Source organism: Arachis hypogaea, chromosome 12 (genome assembly GCF_003086295.3).
Source record: "Arachis hypogaea cultivar Tifrunner chromosome 12, arahy.Tifrunner.gnm2.J5K5, whole genome shotgun sequence".
NCBI classification, from domain to species: domain Eukaryota; kingdom Viridiplantae; phylum Streptophyta; class Magnoliopsida; order Fabales; family Fabaceae; genus Arachis; species Arachis hypogaea.
Window position 1 is genome coordinate 1,566,284 of NC_092047.1, and position 21,978 is coordinate 1,588,261.

Consider the following 21,978-nt stretch of genomic DNA (forward strand, 5'->3'; position numbering starts at 1 on the left):
TTGCACAACCCGTGTGACCTAGTTGTGCCTTAATGAGCCATTGCAGATGGGCGATGGTCAAGGTCTCCCGTTCAATAATATTGAGGGTATGCATATGAAGAGGGATAGGCTGTAGGGTGAACTTCTGACAGAAATTGACGCTGTGAGAGTGGAAGAGGAGCCATGTAACCACCAGGGTGTTGGAGACCGAATTGCTGATATGTACGTGAAGGTTGAAAGATTAGATCATAACCACGATCGCATGCGGCAGCCTCATGACCATGCCTGCCACATACTTGACAGATAACAACTCTAGACCCACCAAATTGTCCGCCACTACAGTCTTGAGGTCCAGAATTTCCAATTCTGCCTCCATGAGCAGGAGCTACTGGTGCTTGATACCCACCAGAACAAGCAAAGCCAGCAGCATGCAAATCAGGTGGATTCATGGAAGGATTAAAAGAGCGTGGTTGCCGAAAAGACTGGTTAAGTGCAACATTACCTGAAAATGCATCATTGGCGTTATCCTTGTGACGCTCATCGAACCATGCTTCGAGGATAAGCAGAAGTGATTCGAGTTTAGGTATAGTCAATCCACTGAATTGGTTATCGGCAGTCGTTACTAAGAGGACAAAATTATTATACTCTCGAGGAAGCCCGTTCAAGATAATTTTGATGTGTTCTTCGGTCGTGATCGGTCTTTTGGCGAAGGCTAATGCGGCCACCAGGGATTTGATGTCGAGAAGGTACTCGCTCACTGTGCGAGAACCCTTTTTGATGTCCCGCAACTCTGAAAGATACTGATGAGCTCTTGCTCCAGCCCGGGAATAAAAAAAATGGTGGATTTCATCCCACAGCTGCTTTGATTGATTGCAGCTAAAAAAATGCACAAGCATTGGCTCAGATATTGACGATAGAAGCCATGTTAGCAGGAGCTGGTCCTTTTGTTGCCATACAAGAAATTCAGGATTCAGAATACCACGAACTTCGTCTTCTTGAGACATGAACTTCGGTGGAAGTTGGGAATCGCTAGCAATGTGTTGCTGCATATTATGGCCACGAATCGCAGGCAACACTTGCTGTTTCCAAAGAAGATAGTTCTCCTTGTTGAGTTTCAATGAAATCGGGTGAGAAGAAATGACAAGATTTGAGTACGCAGTGGACGGAGATGCAGCGGGGGAAGGATTGGCCATGGAAAGAAGCTCAAGATTCCGTGAAAGATTCTGAGCAGAGGAGAGGAGATGAAGGAAAATGCAGGGGAAAGAGAAAGTCAAAGAAAATAGACGAATGGAAAATACCCAGAAAGTTTCTACTGAAATGAGAGTTATAAAGCTCGGATGAGTGGAATCACAACAGCTTCGTAACGAACTAGTAAGTTAGTAACTACTCTACAGCTGTAAAAATCAATCCATAACTGTCTACCGGATTCACAACAAACTCAGAAGTCAGAACCTATAACAGGAACTGCAACAGACTAACCGTTTTCTCCAAATAAAAATCATTTGTAAAGGCAGCATTTGGTTGACAACCATCACGGGGACTTCATTTTATTATTAGAGTCAAAAAGCTTATGAACATGGGATGGCGCCATTGGCATTATATTTTTAAAAAAAAATGTCAAAAGGGTTTCCAACTGAGGGTTTAATTTAAGGACACATTACACTTTAGAAATAAATATCTGTAACTAACATTGACCAAAATGCTAAAAATTTAATAATATGCTTGCATGGATAGTCATTATTATTTGGTCATTGCCATATCATACATGCCTGCATTTCAGTGGCGGAGTTATGGAGATCAATTTGTAGACTTCGGAGAGAAGCTTCAATTAGCTGAGGCAAGGTTGAAACAACCGAATATACTTCCTGTAACTTCTCTTGGTCTGTAGTACCCTTGCTCATTCGTTCCAATAAAGATTTCAAGCTCTCTTCAATTCTTGCCTTAGTTTCTTCTTGTCCGTTGGTCTGATTTAAATCACAGTCAGTCTGCTAAACTTTGATATCCACTGATGTTTAAAATCAGGCAAGTCACGATCTAAATCAGATTCTTACTATTAATTGGAGTGAGTTATCCTGAGCAATCAACTTCTGCTTTATGCATCCCACTGAATTGAAAATGCATAGTTAAAATAATATGCTATGTCATAAAATAACAACCTTCCGTGAATACAATTCCCAAAAAGCTGTTACAAAATATTTTCAATGCATTTGAATATGAATCACTTACTCTCTAGGGTAACTTCCTTTGTTTCTTTGTTTATTTGCATTACGTCGCACTGAACAGAATCCAAGATCATTGCAAACCTCCTCAATGAAGTTTCCATCATGCCAATTCGGTGTTCAAGTCCATCGTTTAATTGACCTGCAGCACAAACAGTATATTTATCAGCTTAATTCACATGCACATGCACATGTAAAAGATAACATCAAACTACAACCTACTTATATATGTCAAATGTGAAAGCTAAAAGGTGTAACCGTAAAAGCTTTTGAAACAAATCTCACACTACTATGAACTAATACCCTTACTTCTATGCTCTGGAGGATTCTGTTTGACCTTCAGATTGGATGAAGATTTTGAGTTCAGTGTTTGACTCTCTTCTCGTGAATATGTAAGATGGGGGAAGCTAGAAATATTCCTCAAAGAGTTCTCCTGCTCTTGAGAACCAACTCTCTAGAAGGATGAAAAGTACATAATAGACGCAGAAACAGTATCAGGCATTGCATATATTTATGTCTATAGAGTAATTTTTACAGTCAAGTTTATTTGTTTTTGTGAGGGGAGGGGGGGGGGGGGGGGGTTACCAACTTTAGCTAACTTGTGTAACTGGAAAATGACATTCTTTATGAGAAATTGGAAATCCTGCATAATCTAAGGTTGCAATAGTCAACCTGATAATTCGTCACAGCCTCGTCAAGAGAGTTTTGGGAGAAGTGAGACAACATTCCAGGCTGAGATGAGAGTCCCTGAGAAAATGATAGCTGAGATTGCTGTGACGCTTGCACACCACTTGGCACAGTGTTTGGTCTCCTAGCCCTACAAATTTTTCATCTTTTTTTTATTGCACAACAAATAAGCAAAAGCCACAAGAAATTATCAACACTGTTGAACCGTATCACTACTGGTTCCACAAAATTATCAACACTGATGAACCTTCTTAGTACTGGTTCTTAGTACTTAGTCAGATTCAGACACAGCAAACTCAAAACGTCAGATAAGCATGAGAATTTTGGGTTCTTCTCAGTCCTAAAATCACTTATAGTAAAGCCTTCAAGTACAAGCCATTTTACTCTTAACTAGGAATTATACATCCACATTTGATCAGAGGATCCAAACAGAGCGATAAAGAAAATTGAATGTAGGAAATGCCACTGAGTCAGAAACTCAACAAAGAAAGGGGGAAAAAAGTCTTCAATCAATGAATCAAACAAAAATTGGAATAACATCAGTTCCACCAACAATTTAATATCAAATTTCCTCAACAAATAAAGGGCTAAATGTAGTATATAAGTCATTTTAACCAGGTTTATAGATCCTATAACTTTTCAGAGGAATTCAAACAGATCATTATAAATAATTAATAGAAAGTAACTCAGGCTTGAGTTCAGCGACACAAAAGAAAAAGAGGTCTAAATCTACAATTTTATGTGATTTTTTTTCAACAAATGAAAAGAAGAGATAATTGAAGTATAAGACATTTCAGCTAAGTTTCAAGATCTGATGGCTGTTCGGAGAATCCAAACAGAGATTTAGAGGTAATTGATAACAGGATCTGCAACGAAATCAAAATTTCAGCCAAAAAACAGAATCAAACGTACAACTGGCTGAATGACCTTCAAATCTACAATGCTATCTGAATTTTCTCAGCAGAACTGAAGCTAAGTAGTTAAACCATAAACGAAGTCATTGTATATATAAGCACTAACACGAATCGCAATTTAGGAAGCAATCAGAAAATCAACAAAATGATAAACACAGAAAAATCCTTAATGTAGCAGTTAATAAGAAAATTTTCTCAGCAACAAAATAATCGGATAAATAAATGAATGAACTAGTTGAACATGTGTGAGAGTAAACCAAATCGTAATCGTAAACAAAAAAAAGAGAGGAGAATGCTAAGTGCGTGAAATGACGAAAGGATTGAAGCTGAAGAAACCTTGAGTTGTGAAGGATTGGAGGAGGAGGAAAGACGGGAATGGAGGACAGATCGGAGACCTTGTTTATGCTTATCCTTCTTCTCATCCTCTCGATCTGGATCTGCAGAAGCGTTTGGATGTTGCGATTGCGAATCGGTAATCGTTGTAAGGCTTTTTGCGATTTGGAGAAGAGAGAGGAATGATGAGTTGCAGCTTGCAGTAGCAGTAGAAAGCAGCTCGCAAAATGAGAAGATTGGCGGGAAATGAGTATTTATATCATGCACGTTGGATTTCGGGGTTGTTAACATTTAAATATTTTATCTAAAATGACTTATTAATTATGAAGATAATAAACAACAATCCAAAAATATCTAATAATTTTTTGAACATTAATTAGTTAGAGTTGAGGTAAAACAATTTTAAATTCCAAAAAAGTAAGATGTTTCATATAAATTTCTTTTTTTTTTTGGTTTGCAAGAAGGTTTTTTTTTTTTGGACAATCCCATGATGGGCTACAAGGAGACAACCCAGAAAATAATTCAGGAAAATAAGAAAATTATATTGTCATGGCCCAACACACATTTAGCCCAATGATACCATCCAAATAGAAACATGACTTAGGTCCAATTAGGCCTAGTAACAAATAGGATACAGTAAAATTTGAATTCTACACTAATTTTATTTTCGGATTTAAATTTTCTATAAAATTTAACTCTATAATCTCTCAACTTTCATTATAATCGCACCCTTAAACTCTACGCCCAACTCTATCTCCAACAAATTAATTTCTTTTTTTCAATTAAATACAATATTTAATCATTCTATATTTCATAAATATATTAATAAAATAGAAAATATAAAATTAATTTTATATTAAAATTAAAAAAAAACTAAATTATAATAAAATTTAAGTTAAAATTACAATATATATATATATATATATATATATATATATATATATATGAATTTGATATCTATCATCCTCGTTATACATATATAATAATTTTTAATTATATATTATAATATATCAAAAGAACATGTAAATCGGATAGAGTTAAACTTAAATTTATATCAATCTTAAGCATAACTCAACTCATTTTATTCTCAATTCGACCTAATTTAAATTAGATTATCAATTCCTATCTAAATGAGTTAGGTTGAATTGGATACCCATATCATTAGGTTATAATTCTATATATATATATATATATATATATATATAACTAATTAGTGACATATTTTGTGTCATTGTATGTATGGTTGAATTTCTTCCTCCAACAGAAGAGAGGAAAGAATCTCTGAGAGGCCAGTTTGTGTTCTTTCTTCCCAAATCACAACATTTATTAGCTCCAAAGCTGAGGAGGAAAATTCAGAGAGGTGTTATGTGGCTGAAGATTCATATGATCATATTCCAAAGAATATTCTAATATGGATAAGGATCTAGTAGACTAATACCCTTTCTAAGAGAGGGTCATACTCATACTTCATTACTTCTATTTATATGGTCATGTACCTCTCTACCTGCAGTTTCCATGCATGTATAATAAAGGCCCACAAAACGTAGATTTTTGCAATCTTGTCTTCATCATTGCCAGCATATTTATCATAATTAAACGTGCATTATTATACAATAAAAATGTCTATATAGTCAAATTTCATTAATTATTAATAACTCTTTTTCAAATACAGATACCCATCTCTGTGATTCTAATTTTGATATATTTACGTATTAAAATATTTTACACAATTGTCTATTCATATTTATTTTGTTTAGTAATTATTTATGCTATTAATAGAAAAAATAGTTATTTTTATTGCAATGACGATGTTACGTGATTACAACTATAAATTAGCAAATCTCACAACATATGTAATTATGTATTAGGAACTAAGAAGCCATCTTTATAACTGATTAAATGTTTCAAAATACAATCATTGAAACTCCAAATCATCTCTATAACTAGGTAATATAACGTATGTCCCGCTGTATCGATAGATTTATATAGTTTTGGTCTCTCTCACCATAACAACTGATAATGAATCATAATACTATTTTTTCCTTATCATTGTATTTGAATAAGTCTTTGCTTTAACGTTGGAGTTTCCTATAAGACATCGTGTGAAAGGGTTCCTATGAAAATCCGAAAGATAGAAGCCAAAATAGAGTGAGCGACAACTTCGGAGCTTCTCTAATAATGTCAAAAAATTAAGGTGGAAACTCATGTATAGTTAACTTCATGTGAAGTTGATAACTGATAGCAGTTAGATAATTTGACTGATTAGCTACATTTTTTATTTAACGACTCTCAACTATCAACTTCATTTTAAATCGATTGCATCTGAGTTTTCACTAAAAATTAAACCAAAGTCACAAGAGTGATGACCACTCTCTGACTCTCACCGTAGAAATAATATTAAGTTGTCTCATTGTCCTCACTTTCTGTTCACTAACCTTAAATGTTGTAAGTATTTCTTCCTCAAAATATCTGATCTTAAATTTGAGTTCTGACAACTGTCATGAAAAAATCAAGGTTAAGAAAAGGATATTCAAAGAATACTTCCAGAGCTTTTGAACAAAAAACAAAAATACTTCAAACTTGCAAGACTTCTGTCACAAAATTTTGTACAATAAATTGACTTCTAGTTCAGTTTGATAATTTTGAAAATATATCTCACAAAAATTCTACTTGACCAATTGAGTTGGTAAACTTTCTAGTTTCTACATACATTTTTATTTTTAATATTGGATTAACAATGGTGCTTTTTTAATTGTAATCTACTGTGATATTTTCCTAAAATGCGGGATGATTTAATTTACGGAATACAAATCGGATCGTCCGATTTTTAAGAGATACAGAAATCGGACCGTCTCCCATTTGTGTACTCCAAATTTTTTTAATTTTTTAGTAACTCCCATAGTTTTAAAAAACACCAAAAATTACCATATTAAGATATAACACTCATCTTACTTCTATATCCAAATTTTTTAGCCAGTTTTTACATTGTATTTTTATTTAAGTTCCAAAGATAAATCTTGGGGTCCACACTCTTTCTGTGAAACTTCCTGTGTGCAGCTGTAACCTGTAAGAGAGGCAAAGGGTGCAACAACATAGAAGAGACAATGAAGTGAAGACAAAACTGGTCCACAAGTTACTTGAACTGTTCATGTCTTCATACAACTACCTAGTTTCCATTCCTTTCCTTTTTTCACATTTCTTTACTTATTTTTTTATATATAATAAGCATTGTCGTCTTTACTTTGTTGCATCCCTCAAAACAAGGATAATCTTTTTTAGCATAATACATACATTATTATATTACTATGATTGGTGTCTATGGTCCAACTTCCAATGAAGATTTCCCAACTTTTTATCATTATATGTCATTTTCATGTTGGTTCTTCTAGCTCTAGGAGAGGCTGAGAGAGAGTACCCTTTACCTTTTCCAATGACTTGCTGATGAAAAGGATTCACCTTTTCACGCACTTTTTGTTCCTATATATGAAGAATTTCATGAAACATGGGAGCAGGACAAACACAGAGTTTTGTGTCCCTATTATGTGCATGTTGTAGATATATAAAGATGCAGATTTTACAGTCTTATTGTTTTTAGTATCTCTTCTTGAGTGGGAATTCTATTCAAGCAGTGGAGTTTGGATTACTTTGTTTAGGAGAGAGTAAAGCAATTTTGATTTTTCTGTGTTCCAGAGAGATCATTTTTGGTGGGTTTGAGAGATTTTGATGACTAAGTTTCAGGGTTTATTGAGATGGAGGGTGTAATAGGGAGAGAATTCCAAATTTTTGGAACAGAAAGTTGAGTTTTTTTTTCCTTGGGAGAAAAGGCCTTTTAAGAGAGTCTACAAGCATGGCTGTGGTGAGTCCTATGAGTCCTGCTATGGCTACAACTCCACACCAGGTCTATCCCACCACGCCTCTTCGCGGAAGCGAGGTTCCATTGATCATGAGTGGCCTGAGAGAAGCTGCAGAGGCATCTAGTCCAAATGTGGTTGATGACATTATCCATGTTGCTGTGGCAAAAGATGTGAAAGATAGCAGGTTGAATCTGATTTGGGCAATACAGAATTCTGGAGGAAAGAGGATTTGCATCCTTTATGTTCATGTGCCAGCAGCTACAATCCCCATAAGTAAAAGTTTACAACATTTGTATCATCCAATTTCTTGATCCTTTTCTTTGATTTGTTTTCCTTAACCTCCTCATTTTGTTATATTGTTGTTGAGAAATGAAAATGGTGTTTAACTTAACAATATGTTTGTCTCTAGTGGGTGCTAATTTTCCAGAAAGTGCAGCCGGAGAGCATCGAGTTCAAGAACATCGAGAAAATGAAGAGCAAGGCATGCGTAATATTCTGAATGACTATCTTCTTATCTGCAGAAGAATGGGGGTAAGTATTTTCAAATTTCTCTCATTGCATAGGTAGTATGGTTTGTGAAACTCTTTGATCTTTGGCTAATTATGATACAGGTAGAGGCAGAGAAACTGCATATTGTTGATAAGGATTGCATTGAAAAAGGGATTGTAGAACTTATCTGCAAGCATAATATCAAGAAGCTTGTGATGGGAGCAGCTTCTGATAAGTACCATTCTAGGTAAGAAGAAGATTACTTGTAGTATTCTCCAATCTCAATAAGTTGATATTAATGTTTTGAACTTTTGATTAACCTCAACTTGCAGGAGAATGACAGAGCTCAGGTCTAGGAAAGCCATTTATGTGAGAGAAAATGCTCCTGCTTATTGTCATATACAGTTCATCTGCAAAGGATACCTCATATACACAAGGTATAAGGAATGCAGTTTTGATTTGAACACTATGCTTAATATTTACTCATCTCAAAAAGCTTGTTTATGGATTTGATTATCTTGGTACTGATGTAAGCAACTCATCAACTCAGGAATCTCAGTTTGGATGGAGGTAATGTAGAGGTCAGGTCTCCTTTGGCACCTCAAACGCCTAGCCGTTCGCCTTCACTTGGACAACAATTATATCGCCGAGTAAGATCTGTTAATGAAAGAAATGGAGGGAGAATGTCACTTGCTTCTCCAATCAGGTTTCTCATGCAACCAAACAGGTTTGGTAGAGAAGGAACTTCTAATGGCTCAGATGTACTGTCTAGGCCAGCAAGTCCTTTGGTTTCATCAAGAAGTTCTGTTAATTTCATTAGTGAGCCAAGTGAGAATGCATCAGCCTTGAATTCGAGTAGTCCTAATGCGATTCAAGCATCTCCTAGCAGGCTGGTATACAAATACTTTTATCTCTCACAGTTTTTGTGATTGCTGTTGGATATGTTCATGTTTCTCTTAAACTTCTTTTCAATTGATGAAGAATGTTTTTCGCTTTCCAGCTAATTCGCATCAACGAATAGATTCTGTAATGTATGATTGTTTGAGCTTTAGGCTGATGTTTTGAATTTTTTCTTTATGGTTTGCTAGCAGGATAGTGAAATGGATGAGACTCTCTATGATCAACTCCAACAGGCCATGGCTGAAGCTGAGAATGCAAGGCAGGATGCTTATCAAGAGAGTATTAGGCGTGGGAATGCTGAAAGGAATGCCATTGAAGCGATTCGCAGGGTAACTTCCCTCTTTTGAGTGCTTCTTATTCATTATGCAATCTGTAAAATGTGCAGCAATTAAATTATTATATCTAGTGTGCTAAAATTGCAGTTTGATTCTCTATCTAATCGCGATCGATGCTTGAAACACCTTTTGACAGGCTAAAGCAGCTGAAATGAAGTATGAAAAGGAGGTGAAATTGAGGAAAGAATTAGAGGAAGCAATAAAAAGAGAAAAGGAAGAAATAGATTGCATGAAAAGCCAAAGAGAGAAGCTTAATGAAGAACTCCAACATGCCTTGCACAAGAATTCATTGCTAGAAAGTAAAATTGCATCAACTCAACTTATGTTAGAGGAGTTAGATCAGAAGAACAAATCTGCTATGGACACATTAGAAAAGTACAAGCAAGAGCGCGAGGATTTGCAAACACAGCGCGATAATGCCTTGAAAGAAGCTGAGGAGTTGAGGAGAGAAAAACAAGGAGAGGCCTCAACCTCACATGTATTTCAACTCTTCTCAGAATTTTCTTTTGCTGAGATTAAAGAAGCTACCAATAACTTCAGTCCATCCCAAAAGATTGGAGAAGGTGGATATGGAAGTATATATAAAGGTATCCTTCGCCAAACCGAGGTAGCTGTGAAAATGTTAAGCCCTGACAGCAAGCAAGGACCTAAAGAGTTTCAACAGGAGGTAGGATAGCTCACTTTTTTTGTGATATTTTCAAAGTGAAAACTCACGTGCAGCTGTCTTCATGTAAAGCTGATAGTCATCTTCGTGCGAGTAGCCAACTAAATTGAAATGCTTAAATTGTTGTATGCCTAGCAACTAAACAAATTTAATAGTGAAACAAGAATATATTGACCATACTTCTGGGTTTGTTTCAGGTTGAGGTACTAAGCAAGTTAAGGCATCCCAATCTGATCACACTAATAGGAACCTGCCCAGAATCTTGGACTCTTGTCTATGAGTATTTATCCAATGGAAGCCTAGAAGATCGTCTCAGCTGCGAGGATAACACACCTCCATTATCATGGCAAACTAGAATTCGCATTGCTGCAGAAGTGTGCTCTACTCTAGTGTGTCTCCATTCTAATAAACCTCACAGCATAGTTCATGGTGATTTAAAACCAGCCAACATTCTCCTTGATGCTAACCTTGTTAGCAAGCTAAGTGACTTTGGAATCTCAAGATTACTATCGTGTCGCGAGGATTCTACTACACAGTTTTGGATAACTGATCCAAAGGGAACTTTTGCATATATGGACCCTGAATTCTTTGCTTCAGGGGAACTTACACCAAAGTCAGATGTTTATTCTTTTGGAATCATATTACTAAAACTGTTGACTGGTAAACCAGCTGTGGGAATAGCAAAGGTAGTTGAATCTGCTTTAGTTGCTGGAAAGTTGAATTCTCTCTTGGATCCCTTGGCCGGAGACTGGCCATTAGCACTGGCCGAAAAGCTTGCTCGCTTGGCTTTGAGGTGTTGCGAAATGGAGCGAAGGAACCGGCCGGATCTTCATCTGGAAGTATGGAGAATACTTGAACCTATGAAGGCTTCTTTGAGTGGAGAAAACACATTAGGACTTGGTTCTCAAGAGCTTTGCCAACCCCCTCCTTATTTCATTTGTCCAATTTTCAAGGTAACTTTTTCTTTCCATCATTTTTTAGTTGGTAGAACCTCACGTGCAGTTGTTTTCAGGTGAAGTTGATAGCTAAGAACTGTTAGATGATTTGACATGTTTGACTAAATTGACAACTACACGTGAGTTTTTACCTTTTTAGTTTATGCATCTTAAAATAAACACTTTAGAAATGATATTTTTGGATCTCTTTATTTGTTGTAATTAGTTTGATATATATGTGAATCATAGAGCTTTAGATAAAGAACATTTGTCTAAGAAATCTCTCCCTCATTAATCATTGTTTCTACTTCACAGGAAGTCATGCGAGATCCTCACATGGCAGCAGATGGTCATACTTATGAAGCCGAGGCCATACGAGGATGGCTGGACAGCGGCCGCGACACTTCGCCGGTGACAAATTCTAAGCTTGTAATGCACAATCTTGTTCCTAACCATGCTCTCCGCTATGCAATCCAAGACTGGCTTGAAAGCTGAAAGTACCTGAACAAGCTTTGTCAAGTTTACTCTGCTCATTTTTTGATTAAATTGTAAGGATCTATCTTGATCCTTATACCAAGTTTTTAGGGGAGGTTTTCTAAGGTAGAAACTCAAGTGCAGTTAATTTCATGTGAAGTTGATAGCGGAGAATCGTTAAATGATTTGACAGGTTTGACTAAATTGTCATTTAATAGCTCTGGACTATCAATTTTATTCGAAGTTAACTGCACCTGAATTTTTTACCTTTATCTAATTGCATGTTCTGTCAGCACTCTTTGGTGTTACATATAACTTTACTTTTGTATAGTTTTTATATCAATGTAATTTCATTATGGTAAACAAATATGTAGCATATATTGCTATACTTATATTAGCAGAACCATAATTTGTTAACTTTTTGTTAATATTGAAGCAAATAGCAACTATTTTGTCACACTTTTTTTTTTGTGTGGCGAGATTTTATTAGTACGAATTTGACTAATCCATCTCAATTTGTCAAGTGACTAAGAACGATATATATACTTGTACTATGCTTTTAACAATTTCAAAGCTGCATTCAAAAGCTCCAAACGCCAAGGGAAGAAGCACTAATATGAGTGAAAAAGAAACAAAAGTGAAAAAAAGGCAAATCAGGTTGCAAGCTTTTGAGTATTGACGCATAGATCCACTATTTTGGTATTATAATAATATAAAACCACCATGAACAGTGCACCATCATTTTTGGTCGGAAAGGCACTTTCTAAATAGATTCTTATATATTAAAAATTTGAATTAAATTCTTATACTTTCAAAAGAAAAAGAAATAATATAATTTAATAAAATTATAAATGATCCATTAGTTATAACTTGGTTTAAAAGAAATCTATAGGCTCAGAATTTAAATAAAGTCAAATAACCAACCTCAAATCATCGCAAGAATCTCTCTACAAATCTCTCTAAACAAATTCAAATTGGTTGCAAAAACGCAGTTACCTGATTAGTCAAAACTCCTTAAAACAGTTACAAAAATACTGATAAATTCCCTAAACACAATAACTTTATAAATTTAAGTGACTCATTGAATCAAATCAAAGGTACGTTATTCACTCTTAATATTACTCTTACTTCCTACATCTTTTTTAACTTGAGTGTTGAAGTACCTTTGTACGTGTTCACCATAACCATTTCTTTGAAGATTCGACGTATATCTCATCTTATTTGAAGAGAAATAAGTTCAAATATCGAAGAACGAGTTATACCTTTTTTTTTGGTCGGTGGATTAGACAACCCCTAATCCTAGGTACACAATACACCGACACACTCTTCACATATTTTATCATATTTTTTTTCAAATACATTCTCTAAAATTTAAACCCTAGACTTTAAGACAAAGAGGAGAGAAAAATGCCATTAAAACCAAGGCTCATTGGCAAGAACGAGTTATACCTTAACGCCAGTTACTCCACACAGGAACAATAGAGATTTTCTTTTTCTGCTGACACTGAGGTTAATGGGCTAAGGATCTCATTAGCATATTGGGCTAAAAATTCCTATTTGGGCCCCACCTATTATTCCGATTTCCAAGTGTGATCTCTGCCACGTGCCGGTTAATGCAATTTGTGATTAAAGTAATAAAACAGAGGTTATGATGCTGTCTTAACAGTACGGTACATACGGAACGCAATAACCGGTATCCGGTAAAATGTACGCAACCTTTTCCGACGCGCGATGTGTGAACTCGAAGAAAGTGGCAAGTGGAATGGACCACACAAATTGTAAAGAAAGCATAATTAATTATTTAATTACTGTATATTACTAATATTCTATTCTTCGTCCACTAAAAATGAATTAGATGTTACAATTATTGTTTGTCAACAACATATATGTTTGAAGATTGTGACAGTAGAAGTGAAAAGCTTCTATTCTTTATCTCAAATATTATCTATTCTTATAAAAAAATTTCTTTAATAATTAATTCGTGTAACGTAGTCTTTATCAAGTTGTTAAATGTTTTGTCACAAGTATTTGTTTATTAAAACTGGAAAACTTTAGAGAATAATATGATATATTATTAAAATGAAATTTTAATGTGTAAAAAAAGGAAATAATATTAAGTAAATTCAATAATCAGATATCATAACTAGATCTAGTGATCTATAGATATAATGTAACTAAGTTAGTTTAGATTTAATTATTTTGTTAGTTTCTATAATTTTATCAAATTTTTAATTAGGTTTTTATAATTTTTTTAATTAAATTTTTATATTATTTTTAATTTTATAATTATGTCTTTTTTATATTAAGAGTAAAGTATCGTTTTTGTCTCCAACGTTTGGAGTAAGTCTCAAAGTTATCCCTAACGTTTGAATCGTCCTATTTAAGTCCCTAACGTTTTAAATTTGACTCAATGTTATCCTGCTGTTAAAAATCTGTTAACGGAATTGACGGCAGGACAAAATTGAGACGCTTTTGAAACGTTAGAGACTTAAATAAGACGAAAACATTGGGGACAAAAATGATACATAGAAATAAATTTTAATTTTATCCTTTACTAATATCAATCTTTTACAGTACATAGTTATTCAATTATTTTTTAATCACATTTAAGTAAATTACACTTAATCAGATTACTTTGATTCTAAATAAATTTATTTTTTTATAATTTTACTCTTAAAGATTTTTACTCATCATGAAATGTTTGTAAAATGACTAAAATCATATTACTTTATCGTTTTTGTCCCCAACGTGTTCGTCATATTTAAGTCCCCAACGTTTCAAAATCGTCTTAATTTTGTCCCGACGTCAATTCTGTTAACAGACTCGTAACGGCAGGACAACATTGAGTCAATTTTAAAACATCAGGGACTTAAACTTACCCCAAACGTTAAGGATAAAAACGATACTTTACTCTTATATTAAAAATATTAAAATTAACATAATATTTTTACTAAAATATATGCTGCCAAAGGTTTAATTAAATTTTTTATTATAAATATTTTTAATTTATAAAAAAATTCAGTTAATTTTAATATTTTTTATACTAAAAAAATTAATTATAAAATTAAAATAATATAAAAATTTAATTAAAAATTCAAAAAATAACCGATATTAGAAGAATAATTAAACCTTTAGTTTACCTAAAGTAGATAGAGATAGAAGTGTTAGTAATAATGAATTAATGAGTTAGTTAGATTTGAGCCGTACAAGAAAAGCATAGCAGTTAATAACTAAGTCAATGTGTGAAGAAGTGAATATTAACCACGCGCAGTCAACATTACCACGCGCTCTATCTACTTCTTTGGACCTTGCTCACTCCTTTTCCCACAAACGACAAAAAAAAAAACTATATATGAAAGCAAACAAAAATTATTAGTAAATAAAATCATTAATTTATTACTTTACAAGATCCTTACGGATTTTTCTAATACACTAATAATAAAGATTAATATTAGAGCATCAACTGATTTTGTTATTTTAAACAAGCAATCAGTAATATATTGTTAAATTGTTAGAATAAAAAAAATTACTGAAAAAAATAATAATAAATTTAGTTAAAAAAAAAACTTAAACTAAAAATGTTTTATTGCTATAATTAATTAATAACTAATCTTCTATTTTCTTATAATATTGCTGTAATCATAATTTAATCATATGATTAAAAAAAATATAGATATAATAACAGCACCGCCACTTTCAGGTCTCGTTTGGCCATTTCCTTTTTGTACCTTCCTCCTCCATTTTCTCTCCATTCTCCACTTTTCTTTTATTATTATTATTTTGGTATCTTTCTAACACCCTCTTTGGTTTTTCTGCTTAAAAAAGCTTTCCAATCTAGAATCTCTCAATTCTCAGTTTGAGTTCTCATCAGCATGGTTCTTCCACATGGTGTGTTCCTTCTCTTCTTCATGCTCTCTTCTGCAACTTTGGCTTTGGCTGGAGACATAGTTCACCATGATGATGTTGCTCCAAGAAGACCTGGTTGTGAGAACAACTTTGTTCTGGTAACATTCAATCACTCTTTCATGCCATCAATAATCACAGTATAGTGCCTTTTGATCTTGGACTTTGATGATGCTTCTGCTTGTGCTTGGAAACTCTTGCAAAAAATGGAGCTGATTTGGAAAAAGGGGAAAATGAAGAATGAAAAAAAAGATTCTTTTTTCTTTTTTAAGTTAATTTTTCAAGTGATGAACTTTTTGGTATTTGATTTGAGGTTTGAGGTTGGGAAGATGAACTTTTTCTGCCTAATTGAAACTCTCTTGAGCTTAAGAAAAAAAAAAATTGAAATGATCAGAAAACACTAATAATATTAACTGAAATGATGATGATGAACTTGCTTGTTGCATATAATGTTTCTTTTTTTCTTATTACCTTGTTATCGTTGCATAGATGATGCTTTTGATTGTTCTAGCTTACTTTGGAAAGTGTGATTATTTCATTTTATTTTTTATAACAAAGATATGCATGATATCTTTGATTCCATTGTTATTTCCCTATCTTTCTCTTCCAATGAATTTCATCATGCCAAGTTACTAAAAGTTAGCATCTTTGGCACTTGTAGTTGTTTCAGGTGTACTTATTTTCTAGATACATCTCAAATACCATTTTTTAAAAAAATTAATTATATATATATATATATATATATATATATATATATATATATATATATATATCATTCTCCCAGTGCTTTTAGCCTTTATTTGTTCCAAACCTCCTTTATATTTTTTATGATTTTTTTCATCTTCAAGAAAGGGAAGGTTATGAAACTGTTGAGTTAACAATCCTAACCTTTCTTTTCTTTTCTGCTCTTCTTTTTATTTTTATTTTTTTTAATTTATTTAAAAGAAGGAAAAAACAACTGTCAAGTTAATTTGAAAACTTGTGGTTTTGGTCTCCCAAATCTAGTTTACACAAGTTGAATTTTATGATTGAAGTTTATTTAAACTCCTCAAAGTCTAGGTGAAGTCTCAAGTGAGATTACCCTGGTGTACAGCTAGATATACTTGTTTATGGTTTTTTGCTTTAACAGCATTGACCAATTTCTTGTCTCTGTTAGGTCAAAGTCCCCACTTGGATTGATGGTGTTGAAAACAGTGAGTATGTAGGTGTTGGTGCAAGATTCGGCCCTACGTTGGAGTCAAAAGAGAAACGTGCCAACCACACTAGAGTTGTCATGGCTGACCCTCCTGATTGTTGTTCCAAGCCTAAGAATAAGGTATTTGTCCTAATTTTGAGCTATGGAAACTTGCCAAGTGAAATTTCACCTGCATGTGAAACACAATTGTCTGTAGAGAAAAATCTAATTTATTTTTGGAATGTAATCTTCATTTCTTTGCACTATTGTTAGCTCACTAGCGAGATCATTGTGGTGCAACGAGGAAAATGTAGTTTCACAACCAAGGCAAATATAGCTGAGGAAGCTGGTGCTTCAGCCATCCTCATTATAAATTATAGGACAGGTAATTCTGTGCATTTTTTAGTCTAAGTCGGTTTTGTTTCTCATTTCTCCAAAAGTTATTTTACTCCTACAAGTGATCTTGGAGATCATAGTTGAAGATAGTGCTAGATAATTTTTAGATAAACAAGATTTTGCAGTAAGCAGTTGCAATCAGTATTCCTTCACCTTTCTTTTTCTTTCTGTATAAATAAGAATTTAGTTTATGTTTGTTTTAACTTTTAAGCAACTATTGTGTGTCCATGCTGTACAGAACTTTTCAAGATGGTTTGTGAAGAGAATGAAACCGATGTTGATATTGGTATACCCGCTGTCATGCTTCCACAATATGCTGGATTAAACATAGAAAAACATATAAAAAACAACTCCACAGGTATGTTTTTCTTTTTACACTCCTCTTATTTGGTTGTTAGTTAGACAGTGTTTCTTTGGCATAGGAAAATATTATTTTCGAAATGAGTACTTTATATTTCGATCCCTGAATTGTTCTTATTGTCTTACTTGATATGCTTTGCCCTCCTGCATGTACCATTCCTGCTTTCAAGTGTCCGTGCAGTTATACTCTCCGCTGCGTCCATTGGTTGATGTTGCGGAAGTATTTCTATGGCTTATGGCCGTTGGAACCATTTTATGTGCTTCTTATTGGTCTGCTTGGACTGCTAGAGAAGCAGCTATTGAGCAAGAGAAGCTTTTAAAGGTTATTGCCTTTTTCATGCTTATAGAGTGAAGAAAGAAAGATTACACAGATGATGAGGACAACATATCCTCCTTGGCAACAATGACACTTAAAAGTTGCTGAAAAGGAGAACTCATCAAAACAATAAATCCCACGTTATATACTATCTATGATTAGTCTCTCTAAAGAAGTAGTTTTATTCTTTTTCAACATTGACCAATTTTCCATTTCTTTGTAAATGAATATTTCTCCTAATATTTGGAAATTCATTATCCTAGTTTCTAATATAAGGATTTACATGCAGGATGCTTCGGATGAATACCTTAGCACACAGAATGTTGGTTCAAGTGGTTATGTGGAAATCAGTACCGTGGCTGCAATTTTATTTGTTGTGATTGCTTCTTGTTTCTTGGTTATGCTTTACAAGTTAATGTCATTCTGGTTTGTTGAAGTTCTGGTGGTTCTATTCTGCATTGGGGGAGTAGAGGTGAGTTATTCTTCTTCCAGGCACGGTTCTTGTTGATTTGAGTTCATCTTGATCCATGTAGCCACCTCTAACTGAAAAAGACAAGGCTTGGTTCTTGTTGTTTTGAAATTCATTTTGATTCATGTAACCAACCCTACTTGAAGGGACAAGGCTTAGTTGTCGTTGTTTAACCATCTTTGCACCAATAGTTACTTAGAGCGAATTCACAATGTACAGTTGATTTCGTTGTTATATAGCTGCTTAATCTATATATATTTTATGTGCTTTCAGGGACTGCAAACTTGTTTGGTGGCTCTTTTATCATGGTTAGTTTTTTTTCTCCTTATTTCCTATATAGTTTTTTTAATGACCATTTGCCATCAAAGACATACTGAATGAAGGTGTTTAGCTGGGACCCTTTTTTGATGAATCATTTGCAAACATTTCTTTCGTTATAAATTTATGGTTGACCTGTTATGTTATAAGTCTTGTGCCTTTTATTATCAACATCTATAAAAAGAAGCATGAAGTCCTTTATATGAAAAGCTAAGGAACTTAATTTCAAAGAACCATATATTGAATTTAATGTAGCTACTGGTGAATATTGCTCAAACATGAATATTACATTATTTTCGTGCAAGGCCTTTTTTCTTTTTACTTTAATGCTATCTTGGATAAATTGATGTTATTAGAGAAGATATTACTTCAGCTCAAGGCTTCTAGCAGTGCAGAGTGCATGGTTTATTCTATTGGAACTTGGAATTGACAGTAAAATGTTTATAGTTTCAGATGGTTTCAACATGCTGCACAAACATTTGTGAAAATTCCCTTCTTTGGAGCCGTCTCATATCTGACATTTGCCGTTACCCCCTTTTGCATAGTGTTCGCTGTGATATGGGCAGTTTATCGTCGTGCTTCGTTTGCTTGGATCGGTCAAGACATTCTTGTAAGATTAACTTACTGCTTTCACCCCCTTTTTTACCATACCATGTCTTCTACTGTTTATTATTTGGCCTGAGCTACCTAGCATATCTTAGTAAAACTATAAAATGTTACTTCTCATCTGAATGTAATATGATACTCATTGCATTTATTTTGAGAATGTTCTTGGTCACTGAGATAGGATATAGCCACTACTAGTTTTTGTGTCCATGTTACTTGTAGTTTCAGGTTCATGTTGATGTTGTGTATTTTCTCTTATCATGTTTTATTTTTCATGATATTAGTTCTCTGTTAATGTTTGATTCAAATAGAAATTGATTTTCTGCTGTTAGGAGTTCTTATTAGTTTTGCACTTCCTTCTTTAAGCCTAAAGCTTCGAATTAAACTTTCAAGATAGAAATGAGTGAATTGATCAAATATTTACCTCTTCAGCCGCCTTCCTGTCATGCAGGGTATCACACTGATAATTACAGTTCTTCAGATTGTACGGATACCGAATCTCAAGGTAACAATTCGTTGTCAAATTCTTCATTATCTATGATATTATATTGTTGGCTGTTTTTTGGGATACTACTGAACTATTAACATACCACTTTTCTTCTTTTCCTCCTTGTCTCTGTATCAGGTTGGAACTGTTCTTCTCAGCTGCGCCTTCCTATACGACATCTTTTGGGTGTTCGTTTCTAAACGGTGGTTCCATGAGAGCGTCATGATAGTGGTGAGTGTTCTAAAGAAATGCTTTCCCTTTCTTTACAAAGCTTGAGTTCAGCCTCAAAAATTATTCTTATCTCAACTTTAAATTATTGCAACATATTTTATTCTATACAGGTAGCTCGAGGTGATAAGAGTGGAGAAGATGGTATCCCAATGCTGCTAAAGATACCACGTTTGTTCGATCCTTGGGGTGGTTACAGCATCATCGGTTTTGGGGACATTATCTTACCAGGGCTTCTAGTAGCATTTTCACTAAGGTTTAATCGGAATTCATTGATAGATAACATAATATGCCCTATAAGTTAACAGATTGAGACTTTAGAGAATATTTAGTATCATATGTTACAGTTAATGGATGATTATTCTGTTGATATCTTTACAGGTATGATTGGTTGGCAAAGAAGAGCCTTCGTGCTGGGTACTTCTTGTGGGCAATGACTGCCTATGGCTTGGGTATATGCTTGATCTGATGCTAGCTCATTGATAAGATCTTTCAACAGAGAAAATAATTTACCTTAAAAATCTTTGGACCTAGTTAAATCAGTAGTATTTGGATCCTTACATAGTAAGGAAACTTGTTTGAAGTTGAATATTATTTCTGTTGCAATGTATTAAGACATAATAAGTTGGTATGTGCTGTATTGTAATCTATAATTTATAAGTGAGGTATATTAATAATTATGCAATTTCTTAACACCTTGATTTAATTAGATCAAGAACTACATTTGTCTTCTTTATGTTCTTATCTTGGCATGCAGAGATGATTTTACATAATCCTTGACTTTCGGTTGATTTGGTCCGCAGGTCTCCTCATCACATACGTGGCTTTGAACTTGATGGATGGACATGGCCAACCAGCTTTGCTTTATATAGTCCCCTTCACACTTGGTAAGTAAAATTATTTGTTTCGGTCGGTTATTAACATTCAAGTACAAATGCTCATTATATCAAGCAGGGATATGATGGTTACTTTGCTCATTTGCTGTTGCAAAGTTTCATCTTTCAGTATCAGTTCTTGTTTGGATTTACAGTAAGAAAATAGTTAAATACTTGAATTCGTCGCAGTATGGACCGGTATTGCTGCTGTGCTAGTACCAAATTCATGTGGACAAATAAGTGAAATGCTTTTATAGTAGTACAGTTCTAGATAGACCACAATAATGTGGACTGGTCCATGTATCTGACATTTAGTTAGGTAATCAAATTGATTGCTATTGCTTTGTCAACTCGATCGACATAACAAACGGTTACAGCATAGCATGTGACAATCCGGGTCCGGTTTCTAAAACCTAACTTCTTGAATCATAAATGCAGGAACCTTTTTGTCATTGGGAAAGAAGAGAGGTGAACTCAAGATTTTATGGACAAGGGGAGAACCAGAGAGACCTTGCCCTCACATGCAAGAAGAGGATCAACAATCACTTAACCAGCATTGATCCCTCTCATCAGATTTGTATCTTAGGTCTATTAGTACATAGGAGAGTGATAACAACTGATAGGAGATTTATGTTACATTTTGTAACTTCTCTTTGTAACAAAAATTACAACCAAAATATATATTATTAGAGATGTCAACCAACTATTTTAATGGTGTATGCATGGAAATGTGGAACTGTATTATGTAAGATTATTATATATCTAGGTGGCATGCATGGACTTCTTCAATCAAAAGGAGGGAAGACATGGTAAAGGATGATAACACTAAGAGGCTCTACCATTTCTACTTTAGCAATAATTTTGTATATTATTATTACTATTATGCATAACAAGTTTGAACTCTTAAGTTAGCTAGCTGAATTTGATTTACATATAATGGTTTCTCATATAGATGATGTGTTTGATATGGGATGAAAATGTTTCATATGAAGCTATTCCATGAAATATTTTCCCTTAAATTTGTTTGTTTAGTTGCATATTTTAATGCACAATCTTCTCAATG

At 34.0% G+C, this 21,978-nt stretch overlaps 4 protein-coding genes across 11 annotated transcripts; 2 read left to right on the plus strand and 2 right to left on the minus strand.

Moving 5' to 3' along the window:
• Window positions 1–71: 71 nt before the first annotated feature.
• On the minus strand, window positions 72–1,172 carry LOC140177175 (uncharacterized). The gene has a single exon (XM_072210004.1). The coding sequence runs from the start codon at window positions 1,170–1,172 to the stop codon at window positions 72–74; it is 1,101 nt and encodes a 366-aa protein (XP_072066105.1).
• Window positions 1,173–1,618: 446 nt separating this feature from the next.
• Window positions 1,619–4,342, minus strand: LOC112726270 (putative recombination initiation defects 3). The gene is made up of 6 exons (XM_025775596.3): window positions 4,136–4,342; window positions 2,871–3,015; window positions 2,508–2,652; window positions 2,206–2,340; window positions 2,031–2,083; window positions 1,619–1,943 (listed from the first exon to the last, which is right to left on the minus strand). Exons 1-6 carry the CDS (start codon window positions 4,219–4,221, stop codon window positions 1,728–1,730), a joined length of 780 nt encoding a protein of 259 aa, XP_025631381.1. The 5' UTR covers window positions 4,222–4,342; the 3' UTR covers window positions 1,619–1,727.
• A 2,425-nt stretch (window positions 4,343–6,767) lies between these two features.
• On the plus strand, window positions 6,768–12,275 carry LOC112726272 (U-box domain-containing protein 33). 8 transcript variants are annotated; one of them, XM_072210025.1, is made up of 10 exons: window positions 7,150–8,259; window positions 8,396–8,517; window positions 8,598–8,722; window positions 8,808–8,912; window positions 9,026–9,368; window positions 9,567–9,704; window positions 9,847–10,377; window positions 10,572–11,327; window positions 11,387–11,449; window positions 11,625–12,275. In XM_072210025.1, exons 1-9 carry the CDS (start codon window positions 7,980–7,982, stop codon window positions 11,411–11,413), a joined length of 2,427 nt encoding a protein of 808 aa, XP_072066126.1. In that variant the 5' UTR covers window positions 7,150–7,979; the 3' UTR covers window positions 11,414–11,449; window positions 11,625–12,275. The 8 variants fall into 8 exon arrangements, with proteins under 8 accessions (XP_025631383.1, XP_072066126.1, XP_072066125.1 ...); XM_072210024.1 differs by having other exon boundaries at window positions 7,155–8,259; window positions 9,564–9,704; XM_072210026.1 differs by having other exon boundaries at window positions 7,262–8,259; window positions 8,423–8,517; window positions 9,564–9,704.
• Window positions 12,276–15,481: 3,206 nt separating this feature from the next.
• On the plus strand, window positions 15,482–21,864 carry LOC112726273 (signal peptide peptidase-like 4). The gene is made up of 14 exons (XM_025775599.3): window positions 15,482–15,787; window positions 16,843–17,001; window positions 17,134–17,245; window positions 17,495–17,614; window positions 17,787–17,938; window positions 18,222–18,404; window positions 18,675–18,709; window positions 19,167–19,329; window positions 19,777–19,830; window positions 19,951–20,043; window positions 20,154–20,296; window positions 20,422–20,492; window positions 20,844–20,927; window positions 21,354–21,864. Exons 1-14 carry the CDS (start codon window positions 15,656–15,658, stop codon window positions 21,473–21,475), a joined length of 1,623 nt encoding a protein of 540 aa, XP_025631384.1. The 5' UTR covers window positions 15,482–15,655; the 3' UTR covers window positions 21,476–21,864.
• The last annotated feature ends 114 nt before the right edge of the window (window positions 21,865–21,978 follow it).

What these genes read in the sequence shown, in the direction of transcription:
- LOC140177175 (XM_072210004.1), bottom strand. Translation starts at nt 1,172, where the DNA reads ATGGCCAATCCTTCCCCCGCTGCATCTCCGTCCACTGCGTACTCAAAT.
- LOC112726270 (XM_025775596.3), bottom strand. Translation starts at nt 4,221, where the DNA reads ATGAGAAGAAGGATAAGCATAAACAAGGTCTCCGATCTGTCCTCCATT. An exon ending in AGGCTGTGACGAATTATCAG is followed by an intron (nt 2,653 to 2,870) that starts GTTGACTATTGC and finishes TCATCCTTCTAG; the next exon opens with AGAGTTGGTTCTCAAGAGCA. An exon ending in GAATCCTCCAGAGCATAGAA is followed by an intron (nt 2,341 to 2,507) that starts GTAAGGGTATTA and finishes TTTGTGCTGCAG; the next exon opens with GTCAATTAAACGATGGACTT.
- LOC112726272 (XM_072210021.1), top strand. Translation starts at nt 7,980, where the DNA reads ATGGCTGTGGTGAGTCCTATGAGTCCTGCTATGGCTACAACTCCACAC. An exon ending in AAGCATCTCCTAGCAGGCTG is followed by an intron (nt 9,369 to 9,563) that starts GTATACAAATAC and finishes ATGGTTTGCTAG; the next exon opens with CAGGATAGTGAAATGGATGA. An exon ending in TCATTTGTCCAATTTTCAAG is followed by an intron (nt 11,328 to 11,624) that starts GTAACTTTTTCT and finishes TCTACTTCACAG; the next exon opens with GAAGTCATGCGAGATCCTCA.
- LOC112726273 (XM_025775599.3), top strand. Translation starts at nt 15,656, where the DNA reads ATGGTTCTTCCACATGGTGTGTTCCTTCTCTTCTTCATGCTCTCTTCT. An exon ending in GTTCCAAGCCTAAGAATAAG is followed by an intron (nt 17,002 to 17,133) that starts GTATTTGTCCTA and finishes CACTATTGTTAG; the next exon opens with CTCACTAGCGAGATCATTGT. An exon ending in TTGGTGGCTCTTTTATCATG is followed by an intron (nt 18,710 to 19,166) that starts GTTAGTTTTTTT and finishes AAATGTTTATAG; the next exon opens with TTTCAGATGGTTTCAACATG.